Raw genomic sequence first — 27,474 nt, 5'->3', positions numbered from 1 at the left:
CACAACTTTTTGCCGTTTTTCGTTGAATTGAAATCTGAATATTAGGAAAAATTCTGGACCTAGTAACAAATTCAAATCAAACGATGATTGCATTTCAAAGCCCGATTGAGTATGTAAAAATTCAAATTTATTTTAAAACAAATTCCAAAAGATTCGCAGTACAGATGAGAAAAAAACAATTTCACATTTTCCTACAAAATTTTTGAAGGTTCCAGATTCGTGGGTTCTAGAACTAATGCAACGAGAGAACGATAACTTGCGTACGATCAAGCGATCTTAATTTTGTCCTAAAATTGTGAGACTCTTGAACAAAATATCTCACCAAGCTTCCTCGCTTCGACCATTATTCGATTAGCTAATTAAATTTATAAATAAACGAACAATAATACTTACAAACTAATCGTAGTTATGAACAGTAACTAGAAACAATTGATTAAATGAATAGCTTAGGTAATCGAAATCAATTCTGCTTTGTCCACTTGAAACCAATGATTTTTTCACGAATGTAGTATGTGCTCAACGTACTGATTTATTCAGTATTTATATTAAGTATTTCGATGAAACATTTTTCAACTTTTATTTCACTATCTATAAAAATTACGCTTATTTACACACCAACACACTTCAACTCTTCATGCAACGATGTTTTATCTCGGACATGCAATTTCCGATATTGATCACAGTTATTCATGTGAACGAGAAAATAAAGAATATCATTCGTAACGATTCGATACAATTGCAATCTGTATCGGCATGCAAAGTACAATTATCGCTAGGCGTTTGATGTTTTATCTTGAACAAGAATTAAAAAAAGGCTGTTCTCGAAGATCCTCCCCTCAACGCAAGAAGTTTCGAGATTGTCGAAGGTTTTTTTCCCTAGACACCGCATAAAAATATGATTTCTTTGATTGTCTTAGGACGGAGGTGAAACAGGTTCTTCTTTCATTTCTGGGGAACCTGCCAGAATAAGAGTATGCTGTCCTCCGCCAACGACACGAACAACGACTTTATTGTCCTTCATCCACGATTTGCCTCTGATAACGGTTGGAATCGAGACATCGTCCTCTTCACCGGTTCCCAATTGGCCGTTGCTTCCCATGCCCCAGGCGTACAAGTCTCCTTTTTCCGTAACAGCAAACGACTGGGCGCTTCCTGCTGCGACGTCGATGCATTTCAAGTCAGCAAGGCTCGGCACAAGCGTGAGCTCCTTCGCATCCTCGCACGTGTCTCCGAGTCCGAGACGACCGTATTCTTTACGTCCGAGAACAAAAACTTGACCTGTTTCGTCAAGGGCCAAAGTGTGATGTTGTCCACTGCTTATGTGTTTCCATTTACGACCATCGAACGTTTCGGATTTGCATGGAAACGCTTGTGTCCCTGTTTCTGATAAGCCTGCAAAAGATTAGGAACAAATTGCAAATGAAGATGCACTCGACTTCGCTTTCACCTCTCCGTTTCTCCATAAACTGAATTATCGTGCTCACCTAATTGATGATAATTGTTCAGACCAAATACGTGAATATTTTCGGTATCGTGAATTTTGACGAACGTACAATACGATCCCGCCCAAATATCCTCCGCTCGCGAATGTTTCGATCGATTGAATTGTACGAGACGCGGTGTTAACAGCGGAGCAACCCCTCGGCGACCATGACGATCAGCACTCCGCGGGCATATCCTTCCTAGCTGCCCTTGCTCAGCACAACCGCAGGTATATACTTGGCCATGATCCGTCAAGAATATCAGATGGTCCGCACCTGATGCAATTTTCACTATTTTCTCACGCGGTAACATCTGCACGGGGATACGTTCGTTTCCCTTTAGAGTCAGTCCCATGTTTCCATGGGAATCCTATAAAATTAATCAATATTATAGTATTTCGCATGTTTACTGATTTTTTATAACATTGAAAGAATACAAAAATTAAGAGAATAATAAATTGAATGAATAAGAGAAAACAATTATGAATTTTTCAAACATTCACAATCATATAGAATTCTCACCCGAAAAGAACCCCATGCGAAAGCTCGTCCATCTTCCAAGAGAGCGGCGCTATGTGAATCTCCAGCTGTAACTTGGATAGCTTTTCCATCCAACTGTACCAAAGCGGGGGTAGTTTCCGAATCTTCGACCGATGTATCGCGTCCCAAAGCGCCCTCATCATTACATCCAAATGTCAATACAGTGCCATCTTTGGTTAAACATACACTGTGCATACCACCCGCGGCAATGCATACAATATCCTGACATCCTGGTACAGCTGCTGGCCGCATTTTTTCCATGTACTCTGTTCCCAGGCCCAATTGGCCAACGTCACCTTGTCCAACCGCCAATACCATTCCTCCATGTTGGTAAGTTCTTAAGTCTGGGTTCAGCAAAATTTCAGCTACTTTTTCCATGAAAAGAAACAATAAAAGTTATTTTTTCCATTTTCAAGCTCAAATTTATTCCAGAGTAACGAGTAATCTCGACAACATTGTAGTATGTTGCTTAAAAAAATATTCTGCATTTATAAATATACGTTATCGGTATTACATAAGATTTTTGAGAAAATATGTATGAAAACTGCACTAACTAAGGCTCTAGATTCTTCAATCCTTGGAAATGAAACACATTGATGTCTGTTTAATAAAGGCTTTTTAATGGATGACTTAGTAATAGAATATAAATGAGGAAATCATAAGACTCTTTGGTATGAAAAAAATACGTAGAAAATAACTGAAATATTCTTCTTTTGATTTCATTTCATCAAATTAATGTCATTTAAGAAAAAGACATTCTGCCATTCTGGAGCCCGTCATTGATATTTGTCTAGCAGGAATTCTCGTCTGTTTTTTAAAAATTTCTAAGGGATATTCTAAAATAAAAATACAATGCTTCACGAAAATGTCGATTTGGAAAAGATCAACATTTTTTTCTAACCTATCCGAATAGAAACGAATCTTTAATGATCGCGATGAAATTTTAACTTTAACTCTAAGTTATGAATATTCGGAATGAGTCCCGAATTAAAAAGTAGGTTAAAACATGAATTAGTTATTTGAAAAAAACAAAAAACATGACTCAATGGTACGACGCTAACCTCAATCTCACCCCGTGTCATAAATTTTCTACGAAAATTCACGATTATTGAATGAAGTCTTGCTCGTAGATGGGTTAACATTGAAAACAATATGATAGTGAAAAACTTACCGTTCTTTTGTTTTATTATTTTGGCTGGTTTGTGGCTTTTGGCTGGAAGAGCGGCTGCTCGTTTCGCTGCTTTTCTCGCCGGCACTGAAAACACGAGTACCCCAAACCCACGTTGATCAATCTCAATTTAATTCCGAAACATATGCAATGATTATTCATCAATAAATCCCAACAAAATGTGCACGAAAATTTGCTTTTAAATCATTCGTTTTTTCATGAACATACTTACTTATAAAATTCGTTGTTGGCACACTATGCGATAAACGGTTACAAGTAAAAGAGGCAACGTGTAAAAGAAGCTCCTTTGGCGCCAAAACTCGTGATCCTCAAATAGTGAAGTGACCGTTAAGAAATAGAGAGGAGGGAAAGAATCAAGCGTTCATAGTGGCGAATTTTCGAAGCTCTTTTGTTTCGGCAATCGGTAACGCAAGAACCGAAGATTCCAAATTATGATAAAATGTTTGATACCTGACGCTCCCATTGGTCTACTGAACATTCCCTAATAACTATTTCTGCGCCTTGTGACGTTTTTTCTCGAAATAAAACATATATTAAGAAATAAAAAATCACCTTATGATCCTTTGGAAAAGGCAGTGTACCAATATGGTTCGTTGAACGAAGACCTAAAGGACTAACTCCTGGAATTTTTATCCAGAAATAAACTTTGGCATTCAATAAATTGCACGGAAAACCCGAATTCTTCAAAAATAGCGAATCAAAAAACCAACACGGATTCAAACCATTGATTGTACGAGAGAAATCAATGCGATTCGGATGAAATTTGCGATGATTTCGTCGAAATACCTCCAGAAAAACTTTTCAGAGGATTATCAATAATTGACGCAGATGATGAGCACGATGGAATGGAGAAAAATTATTCATTTGAAAAATGTCTATGCAAATCACTCCTGTGTTTTTTGTTTTGGATTGTCCAAATTAATTTATCTGTCAAGTTGCAATTCATGCAGCCACTTTCGGTTTTTCGATATTATTTTTACAAATCCCGGAAACTGTTGTATACTTTTGAGGTTATAGCGAAATGCTTGCGTTCTACTAGCGTAAACAATAAAAAAACCGTAACGATTTTTCCAAATATAGGTCGCAGAGGGGAGCAGCAGCAGTAATTTCGAAATGTAGGAATGGGCTGAGATGCATTTTCGAATTGGTTTTAAATCAAGGAGTGTTGGATATATGAGGACATTGATTACGTCCGCAAATGTATTTCTAAAATCGTGATTATACGGAATAACAATAGTTAATAAATATTGCATTTACTCGCTTTACGAACGTTCGTTTTTCGTTATTTTGGTTACTTCACTAGAACGCCCCCTCGTGTGCATATGGGCATTCAATCCTAGCAGACGAGATACTACTTTCGTATCTTGGTATTATTGCTCTTGACTGTGGAGGTTAGACTCGTAATAATATCGTACGAATAACATTTTTTGGAATCGAGAAATTGATTATGATGGCAACGAGAGGATGGAAAGTGAGTGTTATGACGACAGATAATTGACATTTACGGGAATATTTTATAATAATTCTCCGAGTACGGAACAACGCGAGGAAAACTTCCGATTGAACTTTTTGACATATTTCAATTAATTTTTTTTCTAGGTCGTTCAGGCTCACGTGCCCATGATAAGATTTCGCAAAGGCGGAACTAATCCAGGTATCAATATTTATTTCTCCAATACATAGAAACAGTGGCAAATAATATTTATTTTTGGATTTTGCAAAAATATCGTGGTAAAATGTGAAAATTGATACGATAGCCATTGGAGGTGCGACTGCGACTCGATCAGCTGCGCCAGGAACCACTATGAAATCCGGTGGACCCGGGTCTACTGGACCCGGTGCGATTGCTTTGCCTGTTATCGAAGATTTCCAACTACCATTGAGATTTCAAAGGAGGCCCATTGATCCGAACGAAATCGAATACATCAATGTAAGGAAATATACGAAAATATTTTTAAAAAAACTTTCTGAATTTTCCTTGTAGCTTTCTATTCGATTTTTTTTTACACCCCTTTGAACTTCTCTACGTATTCATTTCTCATTATTATATCGTAATTCATTTTTCATGCTTGTTTTTTAGCGCGGTGGACCTGAATGATCATCCATCCACAAATTGCTCTGTCAAACTTGTCATTAAATTAGTAAAGTAACTCCATATATTTCACCGGACAAAGCTATGTAATACTTATAATATGAATAAATGAAAATATTTTCACTTCAACATGTAATGGTTTAATGATCACTCATTAATCCTCGAATTTATGCAATCAAGATATATATGATTATTTTTGTGATTCATTGTGACCTCTATTTTCTAAAAAATAATTGGATTGGACAATATAAAGACTTACCGATCGAGCATCAATGCTCATGGACAAAGAAAGCCGTATATTTCTTTTATTGTGGAATGTCGCCAACGGCGTCGCTGCAAACTGGTTTGCGATTGCGTGGTTATCTCATTGTGATAATCGGCACGGCACCTGGACGCAGCAGCAGCACGCGGACCGCGGACGGACAATTGTTCACGGGGGTTATACGGGTTTTGCGTGCGCGCACATAAATCACAAAGAGGCAAAGCAAATCGTGAAATACATCAATTATCTTAAATTATTGAAGATACTGAGCAAGGATTGAATAAGAAAATAAGAAAAGAAGTATTACTCAATTCGAATATAACCGAGCGATACAAAGGGTGGAATAAAAGTTGAACGTAAGTGCGGATTGAGTGTATCATATATGGCTTCGATCGAAGAAGTTGAAGTCGTTGAAATACTGGACAGCGGTATGGGTAGCAGCGACGTAAGATCCCCTGAAATCAAATCGATTCTTCCGGATGATGGTGAAGATGAAGAAGTAAGTATTATTCCTCAATATTCAGTATTATTCATCAATATTCATAAAAATGAAATGATCGCTTCGTATCTGTTGGATTGAATTCCATGGAGTTTTCGAGGATTTCCATGCCTACCGATCGATCGATGAAATCGTTTCCAAATTCAAAATAAATTTTGATTCCATCAATTACGAGAAACACGAAACAACGCAAGATAGAATGTGACATCAATGATTAATAGAGTTCCGACTCGTAAAACTCCGATCCCGCCATCGTAACCTATGAAAGCAAAAAAGTCCAGCCGAATTTTTTCATAGTTTCGGTCTTCCGGTACTTACGTAATTTTCTTCCATCCAATTGGACAAATTAGACTTGTGTCACTGGAAAAAATTGATTGCTCCAAGTTTTTTTTATGTCGAAAAGATAATTTGTTGTACCGATTCCAGTCGGTTTCATTAGATAACATACAAAAATTCTAAACGCCAGTTATCTCCCATAGCAAATTTTATCTGTTGGCTAAGAGTCAATATCTCCAAACATCAATAGAACAAAAAATCCTGATTTGAATCGATAGTCAAAGAGATGAATCTTATTCAGCATTACGTCTACTTTAGGTTCTTCCCATATTAATTAATTTTTATTGTATTGTTAGGATGAATCGCTGGCTGAGAGACTCATCGGACTTACAGAAATGTTTCCGAATGAAGTACGCAATTTTGGATACAATTTTGGCTCTGGCTTGTGTCGTTGCATCAAAGGTAATTTCCAATTTTCCATATTTGAACATCAAACTTGAAGCATCAGTTTTTTTTAACCAAACAGCAGTTGTCAAGTAAAAATTCATCGAAGCCTGAACTTCAAGTTATCAAATTTGGTCAATTCTGACTTTGGTCAACTCTACAAGCTCTAACTCATTTGCAATTCACTTTTTCTATCACACTTATAATGGTGGAGAAAGTGGCTTTCCTAGAATGCTAATTTATCCAAAATTTATAAGAATGCATTGAAGCAAAAAAATTCTTTGCACACAAGAAAAAGCTTGGAATATTCACGATTCTTCTTGTTTTTTCATAACAAAATAAATAGCGTATACTAAAGTTGCAAATAGGAAAACAATGATGAAAGCTATATAAAACCAAATAGAAGAAGAAGTATTTTTCAAGGCAAATTTGTGTTTTCTTGATGCATTTCCAACAGCGGTCAGAGGTTAATTTGTACATTCAGTCAATAAGTCTAACAATATTGACGTTTTCAATGCTAAAAATATTGTGCCACTGTCTGATCAGATAAATATTGTATTTGCTAAAATATATAACAAAAAAATTGTGATTTTCAGGTGTTTACGGATTATCGTGCACAGTGACGTGGTTATTCTTTAGCTCTTCGGCAATACTCTTTGCACCAGTGATATTTGAGATTGAAAGATCACAGTTAGAAGAGGCGCAGAGGGCTCAACAAAAACAAGTTTTACTTGGACCAAGTACAGCAATGTCAAACGTGAGCGCAGGCATGCCAATGGCTCCGCCGGTACAGCGGTAGATCATTTGGGAATCTAGTTACGAAAGCACTCATCCAAGGATACGCGTAAAACACACATTACACCCGCAACAATAAACGTTCAATCTCGTTTTTCGGGTAAACAGCTGAACAATCGACAAACATTCGTTCCCGAACACGACAACCTAAAAGACGACGAAAAATCACCTCGATTTTTGAATCTTTACGCATAAATCATTCAGAGTTCTCGATTATCGAAAGAAAATAATTGACAGCGGAAGCTATTTTCGTCCCAGTCCGTCGGCTTCATCTGTCTCCACCATTTCAAATCATACGTGCCAGCCAAAGAACAATAAAAATAAAAAATAAAATAAAATAAAGCATTTGGATTTATTAGATAGGCAGAAGGTTGGTCAAGTGGATTTCATGTTCAACCCTCTAGACGGGACGGAAAACTAGACAAATTCGATGTCGCATTTACAAATATGATTAGGTCTTAATCGCGGCCATCATTTGTCGACTGATCGTATTAAAAATTTCTTTTTATCACTTCTGTACAAGCCAAATTCGAATACCATAATGTTTGTTCTCAATTTAGTCGGACGAATAAAACTCAATACTAAGAATAAGATCTAGTCTATTGACTTTGGAATTTAGAGTAAAAAATCGTTCGGCGACCCTACGTGCAATTAGAATTTTAACATTTTGCTGCTCGACGAAATGGCATTCGTTAACGAAATCCAGATTACGTGCATTTTATTTCTTTGCCAATTACCAACTTGTATTTGCTTGCAGTCTTCTACCATTTAAGAGGTTTCGAGTCATGTAAATAGCTTGTTTCGTGCCATAGCACGTTTGTTTTTCATTTTGATTCCTTAATCTGTTTTTAAACTGGTATGAAATTTTTGGCAGCTCGTATCATCGCGATCAAAAGAAGTAAGTGAGAACACAACAAGAAGTCAACAAGCTGATTAAAAACGAGACAAAATGTAAAAAATTTCACCAACTCGACGATGAATACGGTGTCCCAATGTGTAAACTTTATTAGTCAAATGAAATGATGAATAAATATTCGGGGAACTGGAATCGCGGCTCGTATTAATATCCCTACAGTGTACGCTCAAAATAATGTATTTACAGCTGCTTGAAAAATACGTATTTCTGGTAATATTAGTGATAACTATTATGATTATGGATGACGGATTCTACATTTCATCGTACATGAAGTTGGCCGGTGATTATATTAGCGACTAATTATTCAACAATTATTATCAACCGACGTCTAGAACGTGATTCTCTTTTCTTATCTTTGTCACATTCTATGTTTCGCACACGAAGAAACGTTGAGAGAATAAATGCAGCAAACGAATGAGAACAATTGTTCAACCCTCAAACGAGAAGAGGTATTTGTCGATACAAGTAATTTATAAAAATCTCCTTTATTATGGAAACTGTCAAGATCTTTAAAGATGCTCTTTTTTGTCCAAGCATCTTTTACAACTCGTGCGTCAAAAGGTTGTAAAATCATGAACCTAAAATCGCATTGTTTCTCACATGTATTTGGCTTGAGGAAGAGACAAAATTAAACGAATAGCCAATTACCATCTGCCCTATGATATGTCACAATGAATCGTCGATAGGAAAACCACTTGGTGATTGTTCCAGCACTCATTTAACACTAGCCTCTGAAAATTACATATTCAGGACTATTTGAAAACAATGAAACTTTGCAAAAATAATAATATCTCATGTAATTTTGGTTTATGAAATCCGAAAATACTTATCTGACAATCTGTTAAAAAATATATCACATACATTGTTTTCTTGAAACATCTACTCACGACGATAAAGAAAAATTCATCTTTCCGTTTGTAATCTCAACGAGAACATCGTCGTACCATAAATTCGTCGAATAAACGTACAACTTCCACAAACATTCGCATTTTTACGGTCTGACGAGGTCCTCGTCCAACAGAAAACGACAATTGAAGATGAGCAAATATTAAGGAAAGTCATTGCTTGATTGATGTTCTGATTCTGACGGTGGTATGTTTTCCTTATCACGAGATTTGCACCACTTAGCGCAAATCTTCATTTGCAAATATTTCCATATGTTGAGGCATTTCACAGGAGTTATTCATTCCTAAACTTTGACCCATTTTGATTCGTACAATTTTTTTCTTTTAATATTTTGTCATGAAATGAATATTTCTCAAGATTCTATCTTCTTCATTTTCTTCAAATATCAACTAGAAAGGTACCTCGTTTCAACGAAAATTCCGAGTCATTACTTACTTTTTTATTTTAATATTTCGAAATTCTAATAGCTGTGTAATCGCTATCTAAAGAAATCCCTGAATTCTAAACTTGGGTCTGGAAATTTTATGAGTTCTCGTTGTTTTTGTAAAACAATTGAAAAATAGTGATTAATTCCAATGACCTATTGTCAGCATAATAAATTCAACAATGAGAAAACAATATCTTTGACAAATGAAGAATTCAGGGTCAAAAAACTCGAAGGCGGGGCGTTAAATGACTCATCAATATACACAGGATGTTTGAGAACGAAGGGTCATTAACTTATGAATACAGACCTCTATCGGGATACGTTCACAAAATTGTACTTGTAGAGTAGAGTTTTTTAACGCATCTAGATCGAAGTCAGTGGCCTTTCGTAATGAAATATCCTTTGTAGGTTTTTATATATGTATAATATACCTATGAGTTATATCAAAACGTTATAATACATATGTGCGCTATAAGTATCCTTTCTGTAGAGTATAGCGCACATTTTCTTATGTTTTCTTATGCATTTCTTCAAGCTTTAAAAAACCTGACAACGCGCACGACGTATTGCCTGCAAATCGGACACTCGGACATTTGCTTGCCGCAGTCTATGCAGCATGCGAGATGACCGCATTCGAGAATCACGCACTCGATCGGCGAGTCCCAACAAATTTTGCAGAGACTCTCGTCGTAAGGACCTTCCACTTCGGTCTCTGAAATTCATAGAAAAATTAATAATTGGGAGTGGTTTCTTCCTTCATAAGAAAAGCCCAGAACCAAATTGGTACGTAAAATTTATGTTTATAAAGAACATCATTGTTTTAATAAGTCCTTCAAGCAGATTACATGGTTTTCAACTAAAATCGTTGCACGAAATCACTCACCATTTCCACTCTGCTTCGATGCTTCCCAGAGTCGTGTCGCCCGATCAAGGAGCTCACTTCTTTCCACACAACCCTTGAAATCGACGCGATTAGTCCTTAATAGAATTTTCAATTGTTTCACACTTAAATTCTCGAGATCGCCGCATTCCGTTATATCCGCCAATTTTACTGTTCCCGTCCACTATATCAAGAACAAACAAAAACATTCATTATTCCAATTTTCCTATATACTAAATGCAGCAAAGTGTGGATATGAAAACCTTGAAGATGTTTTTGATCTTTGTTGACAAGCTCTCACATTGTTGAATTTTTAAAAATCTGCAATGATTGGAAAGCTCACCGTTGGCAGTTCGGTGAAGATTGGTGATGGCTGAGTATTGGATGCTTCGTCAGAAGACATTTCTTCAACGTCTTGTTCTGTAACGAGTGGTTCAGGCCCAGTGGGACTGAGCGTTGAGGTAGTGTCTTCACCGGAGACTTCTTCAATTTCCACTTCATGAGATCGTGCGGCTGAGGGTGCAGTGTGGGCTTGTTGATCCTCAGATTCAGGATATTCAACTGTTTGTCTCGTTGTTACCGTCGGGGGGCTTCGAGATCTTCTAGGGGGCGAAGGGGTCGGACCATTTGTGCTTGATGGAATTCTGCCCAAATCAAATTGAATAATGAGACTTTCTTTGAAATATCCAAGTATTGAAAATGTCAAAATGCTGTTGAAATCACTGGATTAAGGTGACACTGAAATGGTTTTGAAGAATATATATTCAAGAATAATTCAATTTCACTTACTGAGGACCAGTTGGAACGCCATTTGTTCTGTCTTGATTCAACGGGCTTTCTGGCCCATTTGCATATTGCATTAAAATGTTTATCAAGTCTTCTTTTTCTGAAACAAGAACATATTACTATTACAAATTGCTTGCTCAATAAGGTTCGTGACGATTCTAGACCTTGCAAAACATTATTGTAAAAAGTATATTTCAACAAAGATTCAACTCACCAACACATCCTCGCAAAGAAATTTTTTTTGCTGTGAGATAATGTTTGAGATCTTTTGTTCTCATTTTGAGTACTTGAGATCGAACGAGTGGTCTTCTTGAGAGCATACTGCAATTATCACAGCTTAGTACACGATCACCTCTCTTAATAACACAATCGGTACAGAAAAATCTCATGCAATCTCTGCATTGTTTCTGCAATGAAAAAAAATGTACGGTTATTTAAAAAGTTTCAGCTGTCAAGATTGGGTCCTCCATCTGTTTTGTATAATAGCTTAAAATCTGTAATATTCTTTTTATTAATATTCCATAACTGTCATACAGGTTGAGAATATGAAAAATTCATCCTAAATCACCTGTGCGAGAATTGTTCGATTGCAATAATGAAAACAAATGTTCAAGAAATGTCTTTTAACACAGCGAAAAACCCCCACTACTTTTGTGCAAAGTCTAGAAATAAACATTTTTTTTGTACTATTTCAATGTCAGTCTTGTATATTTCAAAAGCAAAAAAAGTATGAGCATTTTGTTTATGTACTCACTTTGCGTTTGAAGAGGGAAAACTTGACGGAACAAGCCTCGCAAGCCATGTCGTCGAATATATTGTTAGGTATGAGACCATTAACGTTGAGCATAAATTTGTAGGTTAGGTTGTTCTCCATTCAGATTAATTTATGTAGCAATATACATTCACGCACTGTATGCCTTTTGGATGTATGTATATCTCAATACATATATATTTCCGCCGTAGGGGATATACGTGCGTAGTTCGCTAAGAATGCTCGTAGCTCTTTTTCGCGTGTGTATTTCGACACTTATCGTGACGACATTATCTCCCTTCTTTACGTTTGATTATATCTCGTTTCTTAGCACTCTTGACGATATAGAGCGAAAGCCTGATAAAAAACGGATGACGACAAATGTATAGACAGATTGTTCGTGGTACCGTATTTTCTTCCAATGTCCAAGAAATCAGCTACAGTTGAAGATACTTATAGGCAATGGGCAATTCTCGTTGCGACTCGTATCACTTGTCAGCGAGTTTTTTTTTGTAAACATATGTATGTGATTGTTGCGCATGTACATTGTACATGTTTACTCCGGTGCTTGAGGTCGATTTTTCTTTATCGACGTTATGTGAAATATTTGTAAAAATACTATTCCGAAGTAGTGTTTTATTCACGTTCACAAAAAAATCTATTTTCAAAAATCAATAAATTATGTTCCACTGGAGCTTTTCTTTCTCAATTGTTGATTCTTTCTTTTTTTAGATTTAAATGCGCATCGGCCTCGCACCGGTGTATCGTATATGTATTCGAGACAGCGTAATTTTAGGGTTAAACGAATACAATGTGTTTATTTCAACTTTTATCACGATATGAACAATACAAAGTATTGACAAGAGAAAAGGTTGTTAAAAGCTATATATAATGATTCACGACTGGACAAATTTGAGTCTCTATCGTCGGTCGGCTTTCCTCTTCGACACACGATATTATTGTCGACGTTTCATTTTCTCACACCCCTTTTGATGTCAAACTTCTGTAATCGCAACTCTACAACTCGATCCGTTCCCACATTTCACTTTTCCCACTCACCTCGGGTTTCGAAATATAATATTTACTCTCTTGCTGGTTATTTTTTATCTCCTGATGGCTCTTTATCTTTCACAGCTACCACAGCTACAGTTGATGAAAGTGCGAAAAGAATATACGAAATGAAGCCGGTCAGGTTAGGTTGTAAAAAAAATTCTCAGCCTAAATAAGTAAAATCTCTATCTATCAAACGGTAAGTTATCAGCAGTAAAACAGGCAACCGAACAATCGCTAATGTTGCGATTCGCTGTGAACATTTTACGACCATCGTCAAGCTCGTTAGCTTTCGATCAGCTGATTTTTAGTTGCACCGTGACAAACTTGAGCTGTCAAACGTGGTTTTCAACGAACAAAGTACGTCATCTTCTGCATTTTAATTCTTAAACAAAAGAGATACTCGAGTTCCGAGATCAATAATCAGTAATCGTCATTTTCGACAATTAAATTCAGGTGAAAAAAAATTAAATAATTGTTTCGCTGAATTCGATTGTTGATTTGAAAAAAATGGCGCCTCCGAAATTTCAAAATTGGTAGATATCGAAAAACGTGAATGATATTGGTCTGACAGGTTACAAAATGATTATATGAGCGAATTGCAGTTTGATTTTATTGATATCTTATATTTTTGAATTTAAATTTTGAAGTCAAATCGACCGTCGGAAATATATTTATTGATAAATGAAGAGCACTTTCATAATCTCAATCTGAAAAAACGTCATAAAAAGAATCTGAACAAAGACTTAACTATTTTATCAAAGGGTCTTCTGTTTAACAATACAGCGTGTGTGTTGCAGCAATATTTTTGATTGAAAATAAAGCTGTGGAAATCTCATTACCCATGAGATCGATAAAAAATGGAGTTTGTTACGAGTATCCCTGTAGAATGTTTGAGCGCTGGCGAGGCCGCCGCTGTATGGTCCGGATGGAGCACATTTGGAGATCGAGAAGTTGTGAGGGAGGCTTCTGCCAAGGGCACTCACATAGACCTTGCATACAAGTGTTTAGCTTATCGTAGACATTGTACACTCTTGGATGCACAGAAATACTTCTCTGAAGAAGTTGAAATCTGGGTCAATGAGATGCTGAACAAACAACAGATTCATAGAGCTACGCATATCCTTAAAAATGCAGTAAGTTACATCCATAATGAAGCTTCGTAACTTGCCATTACTCTTCCTATGTACGAGGAACTTTTTATGCTAAAAAGAAGATTGGAATTGTTTCTTACCATTTTGAAGAGTTGACATTATGGAAATGTGATTTCAGAGGTCCATGATTTTATACATCCCAAAAAATCTTGTATTCAATCAATATTTTGGCATTGAATTTTTCTTTTTATACTGTCAACAATAGACAAAATCTCAAAAACTTCAAAAACATTTGTTTCGTCAGAACTGTGAAAGAAAAGTGTGCAAGTGGTCGTTTTGCAACATTCTAATTTCCATCACCCTTGAATTTTTGAATGTTCCACATATCGAATGACCAAAAAATATAGATATAGATTTTTGACTATCAAATTGGAACTTTTGCAGGGTAAAAATCCTGTGGAGTTTATAAAAGATAAGTGCATTGAGTGCAAAGAACCAAAGTTGCGCAAATATCTAGCAAATTATGTAGTCGCCAAAAATGGTTTTGAAGGCAAAATGGAGGAGTCTTGGAACATTATGAACAGTATTACTTTGTTTGAAGAGGAAAATCGGTAAGGCAAATATATATTGAAACGTAAATTAAGATGCTGCACAACAATCCGAAGATTTGCGTTTTTTAAATAAATTTCTGTGCAGGCCTGAAGAGAGTTTGATCAAAGGAGCTAGCATTCTGGAAATTTCTCAGCTCCCCGAAGATGTGAAATCCGCTTTGATCACAGATCTGTATTTTTATACGAATCAATCCTACCTTGGAAATAAATTGACAAACACAGTGCTCTGGGATTATCTTTTGTCGCATAATAAAATTCAATTAATCGAAGCCTGGATCGATGCTAAATATAGCAATTCAGAAATGATCGAACATGGTAAAATTGATGCGTTCAGCCGGTTGGAAATTGTCGAGGATATGATCGAATCTGTGGAAACATCCAGTGCCACAAATCCTGTCAAGGAATTGGTGCTAAATCGCTTATCCAAGTAATTCAACGAAATTTTTTTTCTTCCTTTAATTTCCTCATATCGTAACTGTCAAAATTCAATTTCTTCTTTTCCTATGAACAACAGATTTCAATAAATTTTTTTGTTAAAAATTTCAGTTACGGAATATTTACGAAGAAAGAGAGACAAGATGTGAAATTGTTGCTTTCGAGGATGTTTAGTAACTGCAAAACCCCCAACGAATTCATGGGAATATTTTCTCGAGAAAATTGCAACGTCGATCGTGAATTATTCGAGAAAGAATTATTTTCGATATTGTACAACCGCAATGCGAGTGAAAGTAGCCTTCAAGAGAATGTGGAACCACGAGAGAAAAAGCTGCTGGAATTGTTGCTGGAAATAAGCGAGGAATCGGCGGAAAACGAGTTAATTTTGCAGCGTGCAATACTCGAAAATATTGCAATGTTGAGTTCCGATTTTGAAGGTTGTCTCCGAGATAATCCTTTAATCGTCGTGTCTCTCGTCTACCTCGAATATCGAATACGGAAACGCGACAATGAATTCGAGCTGAAAGAAATATTTAAGACTGGCATGAAAATCGATTCGAGAATCGTCTCGGCCGAGTTGATTTGCGAAATCCTCGGCCACTTTCCGTACTTGATACGATCTCTGGCGGAAGATGTGAAACCGAACGATGTAACGATTTACCAATTATTGAATGGCTACGAGAATCTGGACGTTCAAAGGCTGTTCAAATGGCGTTACAGGAAAGAGCCGATGCCGAGTTTCACGAGCGAGAATCTCATTAAAAAATACGGTCGAAAAGAAAAATTGACTTACGTTTACTACTTGAAGGAATCAAGGCCGACCATGGCCGCTTACGTGTTGCAAAAACAACAGGATAAAAAGCGGGACGGTTTGTCTTCGAAAATGAAGTGTCAAGCAGCGTCGTACGCGCATGCCTTCGGTTTGGAGAATCTCGAAGACGACGAAATCATGTGCAGTTGTATAGTGTTCATCGAGATGCTCGACGTCAACTCGGAATGTCTAAGACTCCATGCAACAGCTGCAGATTATGTAAAAAAACGTTTGAACCTTTCGATCGACGATTTGTTGCAGAGAGTCTCTCCAAAAAATCCGAAGGATCTCGACACGATATTGAAACATTTGGAAATGAGTTTTCAGACGTCCGTCACTGAAAAAACTTCCCGAGAGCCTGGAAATTTCGTCGAAGCGATGAAATCTTGGGATTTTATCGTCCGATTCGCCCGAGCTCACAACGCTTCGCTCCCTTGTTCTTTCTTAAAATTTCTCGCTCGTAACAATCTTTGGTTCGAGTTCGTTCTCGTGGCACATGTTTTTTCTTATCCTCTCGAGCTCGCTCTCGAAAGCGCTCGGCATTTCAGCAATTCCAGTATCCGTAAACATCTCTCATTGGCTCTGAGCAATCCTCACATTCTCACTGGTAATTTTGCTCAGAATCATTTACCGAAAGTGAAACTTGGAAATTTGACAGAGACGAGACAATCCTCCGTCGATCAACAGAATTACAACAGCGATAACAGCGATCAGGAGAACGATCTGTGGCTCATCATTTTAAATTGTCATCAGAGTCAGGATCCACCAGGAGCATTGTTGAGTGCATCGCAGATGTTCAAGTCTCCGGTTCTCACGGTTTTGGCTGCTTGTTACGAGCCTTCCTCAATTTCCGCTTATTGTTATTCTTGGCTCGTCGTTTCCGTCGACGACGAACAGCTGACCCAGGATTACGCTTCTTGCCTGGGAGATCAACTGTGGCCGGCTCAAAAAGTTTCGCAACTTTTCCGGAGCGTCCTCTCCCTCGGGTACGTCACGACCCTGAGTAGAGCGTTCCATATTTTCATGCCGGAAAATCCGCTCTGCAAATTCTTCGACTTCATAGTCGAATCTGTTGATTTAGTCGAATTTAAGGGAGCTAGAGAAAAACTGCGTGATTTCATCAACGGCTGTGTGGGTTTGAAAAGCAACAAGAGCATCGATTGGGAGAGCGTCGAGACTGACTACTTGAATAATTCCTACTGGATCGTCACCGTAGCGATTGAATCTGCGATGACCGTGCTTGGGAAATGTCTGCTAAGCACTCACTTGCAAATTAAATTTTTAGAGATTCTTGTTGATTGCAATTTCAACGAAGATCTTCACGTGGAAACACCCAATTTTTCCACGCTCTGGGAAACCATCAAGATTTTAACGGGCACGAAAACTGTCTTCGGTTTCGACTCTATTCGCGTTACGCCCGACGAAGGATCCAACGTCAACGCCGAACTCAGACGCTGCATCCACGAGCTCGTCGAGCTCGAGGATTTTCTCAGTGCTCTACAATTGTCCAAGGTCGCTGGCTTCAATTGCTCAACTATTATCCTGGCCCAGGTGAATAAAAAAATAAGCAGAAAATGTCAATTTTATAGAAACTTGGTTTTAGAAATTTTTAGTCAAGTTTTTCATACTTTTGAGTTAAACTTGTCTCCATGAAATTTCAGTACCGAAGTGAATTCAAGCGGAGCACGAATGCTGGTGAGGAAATCGAATCTTCGTTCTGGAAACGTTGCGCCGAGGACCTGAAGAGATATGGCGTTACGTTCGAAGAAACTGCAGCATTTTTCGTCGAGCACGCTGAAAAAGTTTCATTCCATAAAGAACGGTGCGTTGAAATTTCGAAACTTTCATGGCTGTTACGACGAAGTTGACTTTTTTCTAACGATGTAACTTCATTAGGTATGAAATCCTGAAATTGGCCCTGGAAACTCTCGAGCCGATCGTAACGGACAAGCAAACATTGGATACGGTAGAAATGGCCATGTGGAAATCTTGCATTCTCGCTGGCCCTGATTCCATTGAAATCGAGACTGAATCAGAAGTTTTTAATAAATTGAAATCAGAGCTTCTGTCGGGTGCAGCTGAGCTCCGAGTGAGCTGCTCGCTCAACGACTCTTCCGAAGAATCTGCCGTAGAATTATTGATTAATCGTTTCATAAGTGCTGGTCAGTTAGCGACTGCACTTCGTATAAATACTATTTTCAATTATAAGCATAAGGTAAATAAGAAAAAATAGAGCGGAACCATTTTTTTTTAAATTGTTTGAAACTTACGTCGAAAAGTCGATATTTTTTGTTGTTTCAACATAGTTTCTTTTTATTTTCTCACAATGGGCTAAAAACAAAATAAATTGAGGGTTCAAAAGGTTTATATTTATACAAAAAATTCGGCTTCTCATTGAATAGAAAAAATAAAAATAAATGTGAAAATGATTGAATTTGACGAAGGATCTACAAATTTTGCTGTTGTGCCTGAGCCTCGCGGAAGGTGAAATTTCGCCGTATCAATTAACGTCGCAGCAAAGAAGCTTATTATCGGACAGTGGAAGGGTTAAGATTCAGAAATATGCGACACTGAAAAAACGAGGCTTTCAAATAAGATCATCAGTCTCGCCGAGTAAGACATTGTATTTCAAGTATTTGAGTGCACAATTTTTTTTTGAGTTTTTTGCTCGTAAATTAGAAAAAAAAAAAATGTTTTACGAGAAATTACCAGTGACATTGATTCTAATCGAATGATTTTTGCAGTGCCAGCATCTTCTGGGAACACGACCGACGGAGCGGAAACATCAAGTGTAATGATTCAACAAATCCAGTTGGAATCATTGTCGATGATCGACAAGCTCGTGAAGAGCCTTCAGAACGGATTTGCAATAGGAACGAGAATTTTATTGTGCACGAAGCTTGGCACGTATTTGAGGAGAAGTTATCAATCGCTATTGACGCTCGAGAACCCGATGCAGTTGCTGTACGAAGTCGTAGGCAGCAATTGTGACCGTAAATTGGAGATGGTCGGGGATATAATCGTTGCGTATCGAATAAAAAACGAAATGGTTGCTAAATTCCTTGCTGAGGAAATAGTGGCCAACACTCCTCGCCTCGTCGAAGGTATTTTTGGCACGACTTTTATCAATCTAATATGAAATTCCGTACGGCGAGCTTAACGACAAAATACTGTATAGAAAGCCTCGAAGATTCTCTGGTGATGTGGGGCAATCCTTTGGGCGGTAGTATCCAAGCGATAATCGAACTTTGCAACGATCCTTCTCTCCTCGGATGGGAATTGTTGAAAACGGCCAATCTCAGCTTGGGCAATTCTCACGGTGAACGACGAAACGGTTGAACGAAATTTACAAATGATTTTTTTCTATCGTCGCTGATAGTGCAATGTGCTTCCAGCAATCTCATTTTGATGAAAAAATTGCTGAGCTGCACTATCAAGGGCGATTTTTCAGTCCAACTAAACGTGAATTGTCATAGTGGCTCCTTTTTTTTTTAGTTTTGACTCTAAAAGTTGCGGTTGAACTTCTAATTCATGCCCACGATTGCTTCACCGCATCTTGCAGCATGGAAGGCATTGCTTCGATTCTACGAAAAGCTCAACACCTCGTGTACACTTTGCAGCAGCGAAAACACTGGAGTCTTTTGGTAAACTTCGTAGAATATCAGTTTTATTTTAAGGACAATCTTAGAAGGAACAATTTTTCGGTTGCATCTTTTTTCAGTTGCATTTTGAATGAATTACAAATAAAATTAATTCAGGTTCGACTGGTGACGGGGCTCGGACGTTTTACTGAGATGAATTACATCTTTCAAATACTGAAGGAAAACGATCAGTTTGAATTTTTGTTGGGCAAAGGATTAGACAAGGTGAGACGAAGGAACTGACAGTTCACGTGAGAAAAAAAATATTTCAACAAATTCTTTGCAGATACCAGGACTGAAAACAGCTTTACTGGAATTCTGCAAGCGCCAGTGTCCCGGTGACAAAGAATTATTCACCCTGATAGCGTTGCACTTTTTACTGTACAACGAAATCGCTTTCAAGTGGGAGAGCGAAGCGAAGGAAATAATAAACGAGCTGGTTGCCGAGGGGCGAAAAAATCAGGTGAAAGCTTCGGGCGCCATGTTAAAACTGACGAAGAACGAAAATATCGAGAAAAAATTGCAGGTCGTTATCGAAAATTATACACACGCTACAGAGTATTATCTACAGGTAAGTCTTTGCGTCAAAAAAATCTCCGAATCAACGAGCCATTTATTTTTGTTTTTATTTTAATTGTTGTACTTGTATTTTCAGGATAATAAACTGAATTTGGCGAGTCGTTGTTCGTATCAGGCGCAGCTAGCAGCTTTGCAAATTTCCCTGCTCGCTGGAGTAGCCCAAAATCATCAAGTAACTTGCCTCTTCAGTCTCAGTCCTGACGAAGTCAACAAAGCAATGTGCCAGGAACTGACAGTTCCGCAATCTCTCATACTCGTTCAGGCTTACAATCATCATGGCGATTGGTCGATCGCCCTCTACAATCACGTTGTGATCAATGGAGAAACTCGATATTTCAAAGAATTTCTCGCTTGCAATCTTCTCTCGTCAGCCATCGTCCACGACTGCGTTTGCAGGTAAAAAAGAACGGAAATAAAAAGAACTAGAATAAGCCCGAGTGAAATGAAAATACGGAATGAATACGTGAATTTTTTCTCACCGGAAACAGATATCGATCGGAAAAAACAATCACCAAACAAATGACTGAAAGCATGCAGTTGCTCGTTTCCGAATTGACGGACGTCGAGTGTAAATACGTGCTGGCGAGTCAGTTGGGATTTAAGAAAATAATCGAGGACCTATTAGCGAATCCATCAACGGGCTCTTATTTGAAAGACACGGTTTGGAAGCAGGGTTCCAAGGCGAAAGATTTCATGGCGGATAATTATCGTGGATGAGCTTATTCTATTTTTTAATTCGTCATTTTTCATAAGTTCCTTTTCGTGTCGATTAATCGACCGCAATATATTTTATATTCTTATTACAAAGGAATTTACTATTGTAAGACGTTTTACGTACTGGAATCGTTGTCTCAAGAAGTAGCATTTATTGGTCTCCTTAACCGCGACAATAATTGTTGTTCAAATTTTTGAAAATTATGTAAATATTACAAATTAATAAACATCAGTTATTGTATAATATTTTTTATAGTTTCGTCGATGTTGAAGTTTACGAGATCAAAATAGCACAAAAATTACATTTGATTTTTCCAATCTTAAGGGAGCAGCCTCATTTGCAGCACATCTTTTGTGTGCTGTAACACTAAAAACAGATTTGATTCAATTTTTAGCCATAAATGTACAAAAGAGTGAGAAAGACTGAGTGAACGATAAAGTTTCGTGCAATTCTAACGACGCAAACCCCAAAATCGTCGTTATAATTTATGGTTATTCATATTTGTGTACGACATCGTAAATACGAAGGCAATGATGAATATTTTTACAATGGTAATCTCAACAGCGTTACGAAACCTGCGTAAATTCGGTCCCCATTGTTAAATCGAGAAATCTTTTCACAATCCCGAGTAGAAGAAAAATAGAATAAATGTATCGAAACCTTCCATTTTTACATTGCCCTCTAGATTGGGACTTTAAATAAACCTCAGTATTTATACAAGCGTTTGCACTATCACAGAGTTTCAATTCGTGTACATGCATTCCGACGAATAAAATCTTATAAAACACTATGGAGTTTTATGAAATCGAGCGCGATCGATTTGGACATAAATGTTTTTACAACTGGACAATTAAATAGGAAATATAAAAAATAAAAAGAGATAAAGGCACGTGTAGCTTAAGCATTACAACGAATACCTGAGAGTTACTTCGCGTTGGACGTTAAACTCAAGAAAATATCTCAACCTGGATCTAGATTTGAATGCAGAAATAGCTTTTCTTTCTAAAGAAGGATTATTTGACATTAAAAATTAACATAATTTGTTCGTTTTTATCGTGGACGAATCTTGAGTCCGAAATTTAATTGTTTGTTCATGATTGTTCTGGTATAATCCCATGTGCTTCTTAAAAATTAGAAAACATGGAATCATTAAAGACCTTTTCTGTGTCATTTGTTAATGAACAAATTGACTAGTTCTGCTTTAAGCATGACACTTATAATTTTAGTTTACAAATATGAAAAATTCTCTTTGATACTTGTGACGAGTATCGTGTGACAATGGCAAACCTTTTTTAGCTTCTCAATATCGAAATTTTCTTGAACTGTTCGAACCTTCTTTGAATGGCATTCAGTGTGATATTTCCTTGTTAATCAAGACAGCTATTTTCAACGATGGATGAAAAAACGTTTTTACTATATTTTTTCTAAATAGTTGCTGGGAACGTAACCCTCCTTCCCATCGCGATTTCTCATCAACCACCACTCTTCGTTTCCCTCCTCGTCGTGTTTTTTTATCAGCTTCAGTGCTTGCCCTTTTGTAATGCTGAGAGTGCTGTCGTTTCCGTCTTGGTGATAATCGTACGCCCCGTAATAAAACTGTAATGCATTTTATACGTTAAAACTAATTTTTTATTCAGAAATGGTGAAGAATTTCAAGTCACGATGGAAGAATCTCCCGACTCCGAAAGCATGTTCGAGGTCTGGATGATCCAAAAAAAAAAGTAAAAAAAGATAAACAAACCTCGACATTCTCTGGTACGACGTTCTCATAACGTTGAGGCTTATTGAAAAGGTCCAAATTGGAATTAGCGACAGTTTCGTTATTCCCGCTGGCGACGTTGAGGTACCAGTTCGTTTGGGAATTGAGACTAGTGCTCCTAGGCAAAACTTTTTCGGGTGAATCAAGGGACATAAGATCGGGCTGACTGTCGACAACATCGAGGCTCAATGGAGCTGAATCTTTGGTAGGCAATTGCCGTTTCAGTCCACGAGCTGGCATGAAGCCCTGGAGGGAGCCGTTGTCAACGAACCATCGTCTCGGATCGCCCATTGGATCCTTCTTTTGTATGACAGCAACAAGAGTGCCTATGCAGGCGCTTAAATCGTGCGATGAAGTGCTCGCTATATTTTCCTTCGTAACGTATAATCTATCCGGCGGATATTTACTTCGCAACGTTGATCTTTGCTTTTCGTCCTGTGGACAAAACTCGATCCGCGATTCGGTTATCCTTGAAGAGCTTCCTTCCATAAACGTATTTTGATTTATTTGGTTCCACACCAAACTATGATTGTTCAAAAACGATCCGTGTATATCATGAAGCGAAAATTGAGTGACTGACTAGAATGGAAAAAAATCGTTATTGTTTGTTTCGTTTAAAGTTTTCAAGTTATTTTATAAGGAAAATATGAAAAAGCAACGAAAAAATATGGTCGCGTGAAAAGAAGAAAACTTGTAAAATATCATTAACGGAGTGGAATAATGTACTCACGGTGGCAAGTGAGAAGTAAAGTTCAATGGTTCTTCCACTGAGTAACTTTCGTGCATTCGCAAAAGCTGCGATACAATTGGCGAGAATGGATGTAGCAGCGTCAAGGAGGATCGGCAGCTCTTCCAAAAGCTGTTGATTCAGAGCTTCAAAATTCGTTTTTGCAGAGTTTAATTCCTCTTGAGCCTTGAACGAGAAACGCGCTGGTCAGACCGTGAGAAAATTAGAAAAATATAAAAAATAATTCAAGTATTAATTACAATTCTAGATTCCTTGTTCTTGTCGCTCCGAGATATCGCATTGTCGTAATCCAAAAGTTTATCGGACCTTTTAGTAATCAAGACGGCAGGCCCTTCCAGGAGGGTAATGAGGGATTTTATAGGTACATTGACACGCCGCTCGATGCAAGCTTTCAATTTTTCGACATGGTTCGACCGTATTTTAGCGCGAGTTTCTCCGTATCGTTTGACCTCGTTGTCCCGAGTTCCAGTGTAATATTGTGCGAGTAGATTGGCAAGAATTTCGCCGCACATGGCCTCGTCGTCGAGAAACTTGAGACATTGTTCGATGTCTTTCGACAATTGCCACGTCGATTTTTCCAAAACTTTGAATTGCCTCTCGAGCTCCTCGAACTGGGGATCTGCAGATAGATTCGTCAGACCCAAACTGGCCGATAATTTGGCGCTCAGTCTACTTGATTTCTTAGCTACGGAATGCATGGTGAATTTTGACATTTTTCTCATCAGGGTATTGTCTTCGTCGAAGTATTTCGAGACAAGATCCTTTCGACGTTTGTACTCGTTTATGTGGGTAGCTACTTGGGTCATCGCTTTCCGGGCTTCTTCGATTCCCTTTCTGTCTGGATGGTCCTCCTCCGTACACTGTGAAAATATTTTGTTTGTATTCACTACTGTTTATAAGTTTTCGAAATGTTTAAACCTCGCAAAGGGACACTTGAGTAGGCGACTAAAATTGCTGAATAAATTTTCAACTTTTCAAATGAAATTTGGACGTTAAAATAGATTGAAGAATGAACCTTTTTCCAAATACCTTTATCAATTCGTGCAGCATGAGCGGGTATTTCAATATTCGCTGCACCGGTTTAATCAGAATGGAGCTCATATCGAAGCAGACGACCTGTCGTCTGAGAGTTTCGATACCTTCGTCGAAAATCTTCATAATATCTCGGTTCTCTTCGTACTGAAACAACCAAAAAATGTAATGGGATTAATATGAAAAAAGTTTTTATAATTTACATTGAAACGTGCAACTGATTTGAAGAATGAAATTTGTGACGGTTTACTACCTTTTTCAATAAGTACAACGCAGCTTCATGATTGCCGCAATATTTTTCATAAGTAGATCGCAATTTATCAGCCATTTTTAAGAAGCACGGGGCGATCGTTTGATAATCCTCGTCGCATCCTTTCATGGCACGCAAAACGAGGTCCAATAATTCTTCGGCGACTTGTATGACTTCCAATAGATTACCGAAGAGGGTAGCAACGTCGATACCCCGGGATTCGAGAATACAAGGATTGTGAAGATTGAATATTTCGTAGGTCATCTTGAGATCGCGAACGTATTCTTTCTCGGTAATGACGAGCTCGGAAATAACGTTTTGTCGTTTGTCCGCGCGTTTTTGTTTTTCGGTGGGAGTGACAGGGCAGATAGTATTCGAGATTTCGCTATCGTTGGAACTTTCGGGAGGATCGATTTTGTCGTTGATCGATTGTTTGAGCAGAGGCAAGCGTCCGGGGGCCGGAGCAGGCGGGGCGGGTCGATGGGGTTCCGAGAGCCTTTTCGGTCCTTCGTCAACTTTGGCTGTTTCCTCAAAGTCTTTCTTGTCATTTCTCATAACGACAAAGTCTTCGAGGAGATTGGATTCGGTGTCGGATACGACAGGGATTTCAGCGTTCAAATAAGCACGAGGACACAAGCCAAGGGCGCCTCGGGAGTTTCTGACGTTGACCCAATCGTCGTTCGCTATTTCGACAACCTCGACAATTTCGCCCTCGACAACACTCAAATCACCGTCCATTTGTGCGTCGAAGGTGTAATCGACCTTCATCGAAGCTCCGATTTTCAAGCAATTCTGAGGGCGCGTTCCAATTTCCGGTGAATTTCGACTGGTCGTTTCCTCGTTCGAGTCCGCACAATTTACTATCACGTTGACGTAAGAGATCGGAAAGTATCCTCTCGCTTCGTCGATCGTTCCCTCCGCCCATTCTGAATCAAGGTGCTTCACTAGATGAACGACTTCGCCCTCCGCGAAACTCAACTCATTGGGGAACTGAGCTTTGAAGGGAAAGAGCGTTATCGCGTAAGGTTCCACCCCGAGAGGATTCAAATTGTCGTCGGGCGGTGATTGGCTCACTTCCTTCGAAGATTGCAAATAATCAACGGGTATTTTTGGCTTTAGATCTCTAGGGGAAGCTTTTGGAAAAAGATCGTAATAATTGGGTGCTGGCTCGTCCAAAACGTTGCTCGAGCAAGCTTCACCAAAGTCTTTGTATATCGGTCCTCCTTGCATTACTGAATTTGGCATGAACCCAGACCCCGAATTCTGCCCTGAGCCAACACTCGAATAATTCTCCTTTGTCGACTCCGACATTTCGGTTTCGCTCATGTAACTCACAAATGCTTCTGGAAATGTTCCTTCTTTACCATTCTCCTTCACGCCTCGAGCCCAACCATCTTCTAATATTTCTAGAACAGTAACTATCTCTCCTTCTCTCAGATCCAATTCTTCGTCCAATTGCGCACTGAGCGATGTTTTCACACGGGCTCTTTTCCTCACAGATTTCCTGAGTGAGGGTTTCTATACAAATAAGCATAAACAAATACATGGCAAAATGTGCAGATCAAAGTAAAACTTATAGGAAAAACTTATAGACAAACAGGACCAAATTGTGTTAAACGTGGATTATTTTATCAGCTTCGAAGCTTTACTCTGAAATAGATTACCTTAAGAATTGATGGATTGAGGTGCCAAACATGAGAAATTGGAAAAATTCCTTGCCGTGGTTCTATTGATCCAAAAAGCCAATTTTCTTCAACCAAATGACCTCCAACTATGAGTTCTCCTGTGAAAAAAAACTTCTTAGTTGTACGGACATTATTGTTTAAATGGCAGATTAAGAATTTCCATCACAGTATTTAAAGCTGGGGGTATGTGAAAACATTGACAGACCATTTACCTTCACCGAAAGACAAGTCTCCGGCTTGTTCTCCACGGAAAGCAGCTATGGAAACATAAATGTCCTCCGTTTCCTGTGTCTCTGGTATGTCAACTTTGTACAAATGGTTAGAAGGAAATTTGCCCCTTCTCTCTCGAGATTCGCCATAATACCAGTGCTTATCGATGATATCGTATATCTGAAAGAATTTGTTAACAGATCATGTGACAAAACATCGCACGTAACTATAGAGATGATCACATCGGCTCAAATTTCGAGGAAAACACAAAATAAAAACAATAGCAGCTATCGGAGACAAACCAAAAAATAATCTCCTTTAGAGAGGCTCAATTCGCCGTCTATCGTTGTGAAAAAATCCTTTGAAACCCTCGTCAATGATCCACGCTCCATTTTTTGTGTTTTTTCTTCATGTGACACGATTACGCAAACTTATTGGGGTTTCTCCAAAATAATATTAATTCACGCATTTTTTTTTCTTCTGCTGACGTTACGTTTTGTCGCAGTGGGTTTTCCGCTGCAATTCATATTCTGCTGCCTTCAATCACAGAGGCTCCACGGCTCCACATATACATTACATTCTTCGAGGTTAGCTATCAAAGCGACAAACT

The 27,474-nt window shown here is 38.1% G+C and overlaps 6 protein-coding genes across 14 annotated transcripts; 3 read left to right on the top strand and 3 right to left on the bottom strand.

Moving 5' to 3' along the window:
• Positions 1-105: 105 nt before the first annotated feature.
• Rcc1 (Regulator of chromosome condensation 1) lies at positions 106-4,354 on the bottom strand. Of its 6 annotated transcripts, none has more exons than XM_043425460.1 (6): positions 3,763-4,354; positions 3,422-3,680; positions 3,193-3,276; positions 2,004-2,389; positions 1,485-1,851; positions 106-1,392 (listed from the first exon to the last, which is right to left on the bottom strand). In XM_043425460.1, coding segments are annotated over exons 2-6 (1,317 nt in total). In that variant the 5' UTR covers positions 3,423-3,680; positions 3,763-4,354; the 3' UTR covers positions 106-913. The 6 variants fall into 6 exon arrangements, with proteins under 6 accessions (XP_043281395.1, XP_043281398.1, XP_043281397.1 ...); XM_043425463.1 differs by having other exon boundaries at positions 2,004-2,386; XM_043425462.1 differs by having other exon boundaries at positions 3,422-3,677.
• Positions 4,355-4,515: 161 nt separating this feature from the next.
• On the top strand, positions 4,516-5,431 carry LOC122414324 (28S ribosomal protein S36, mitochondrial). Its single transcript, XM_043425483.1, has 4 exons — positions 4,516-4,681; positions 4,810-4,864; positions 4,968-5,140; positions 5,291-5,431. The coding sequence occupies exons 1-4, from the start codon at positions 4,658-4,660 to the stop codon at positions 5,306-5,308; spliced, it is 270 nt and encodes an 89-aa protein (XP_043281418.1). The 5' UTR covers positions 4,516-4,657; the 3' UTR covers positions 5,309-5,431.
• A 240-nt stretch (positions 5,432-5,671) lies between these two features.
• mge (translocase of outer mitochondrial membrane 22 homolog mge) lies at positions 5,672-8,626 on the top strand. The gene is made up of 3 exons (XM_043427449.1): positions 5,672-6,063; positions 6,696-6,801; positions 7,380-8,626. Exons 1-3 carry the CDS (start codon positions 5,947-5,949, stop codon positions 7,580-7,582), a joined length of 426 nt encoding a protein of 141 aa, XP_043283384.1. The 5' UTR covers positions 5,672-5,946; the 3' UTR covers positions 7,583-8,626.
• Positions 8,627-8,963: 337 nt separating this feature from the next.
• On the bottom strand, positions 8,964-13,372 carry LOC122415363 (E3 ubiquitin-protein ligase rififylin). Of its 2 annotated transcripts, XM_043427448.1 has the most exons (7): positions 12,248-13,372; positions 11,708-11,900; positions 11,497-11,593; positions 11,051-11,351; positions 10,711-10,891; positions 10,340-10,539; positions 8,964-10,291 (listed from the first exon to the last, which is right to left on the bottom strand). In XM_043427448.1, exons 1-6 carry the CDS (start codon positions 12,365-12,367, stop codon positions 10,358-10,360), a joined length of 1,074 nt encoding a protein of 357 aa, XP_043283383.1. In that variant the 5' UTR covers positions 12,368-13,372; the 3' UTR covers positions 8,964-10,291; positions 10,340-10,357. The 2 variants fall into 2 exon arrangements, with proteins under 2 accessions (XP_043283383.1, XP_043283382.1); XM_043427447.1 differs by having other exon boundaries at positions 8,964-10,539; positions 12,248-13,370.
• A 126-nt stretch (positions 13,373-13,498) lies between these two features.
• LOC122415360 (spatacsin) lies at positions 13,499-21,425 on the top strand. 3 transcript variants are annotated; one of them, XM_043427442.1, is made up of 15 exons: positions 13,499-13,654; positions 14,095-14,430; positions 14,833-14,999; positions 15,085-15,426; positions 15,546-17,796; positions 17,907-18,067; positions 18,142-18,460; positions 18,690-18,858; positions 18,990-19,349; positions 19,424-19,579; positions 19,741-19,889; positions 20,004-20,111; positions 20,173-20,457; positions 20,542-20,861; positions 20,954-21,425. In XM_043427442.1, the coding sequence occupies exons 2-15, from the start codon at positions 14,155-14,157 to the stop codon at positions 21,180-21,182; spliced, it is 5,292 nt and encodes a 1,763-aa protein (XP_043283377.1). In that variant the 5' UTR covers positions 13,499-13,654; positions 14,095-14,154; the 3' UTR covers positions 21,183-21,425. The 3 variants fall into 3 exon arrangements, with proteins under 3 accessions (XP_043283377.1, XP_043283379.1, XP_043283378.1); XM_043427444.1 differs by having other exon boundaries at positions 13,552-13,654; positions 14,081-14,430; XM_043427443.1 differs by having other exon boundaries at positions 13,611-13,750.
• LOC122415361 (dynamin-binding protein-like) lies at positions 21,309-27,422 on the bottom strand. Its single transcript, XM_043427445.1, has 9 exons — positions 27,167-27,422; positions 26,867-27,044; positions 26,634-26,752; positions 24,973-26,487; positions 24,717-24,866; positions 23,927-24,547; positions 23,670-23,852; positions 22,922-23,518; positions 21,309-22,776 (listed from the first exon to the last, which is right to left on the bottom strand). Exons 1-9 carry the CDS (start codon positions 27,254-27,256, stop codon positions 22,594-22,596), a joined length of 3,636 nt encoding a protein of 1,211 aa, XP_043283380.1. The 5' UTR covers positions 27,257-27,422; the 3' UTR covers positions 21,309-22,593.
• Positions 27,423-27,474: the final 52 nt, after the last annotated feature.

Source organism: Venturia canescens, chromosome 8 (genome assembly GCF_019457755.1).
Source record: "Venturia canescens isolate UGA chromosome 8, ASM1945775v1, whole genome shotgun sequence".
NCBI classification, from domain to species: Eukaryota; Metazoa; Arthropoda; class Insecta; order Hymenoptera; family Ichneumonidae; genus Venturia; species Venturia canescens.
This window is presented reverse-complemented; position numbering and strand designations above follow the sequence as displayed.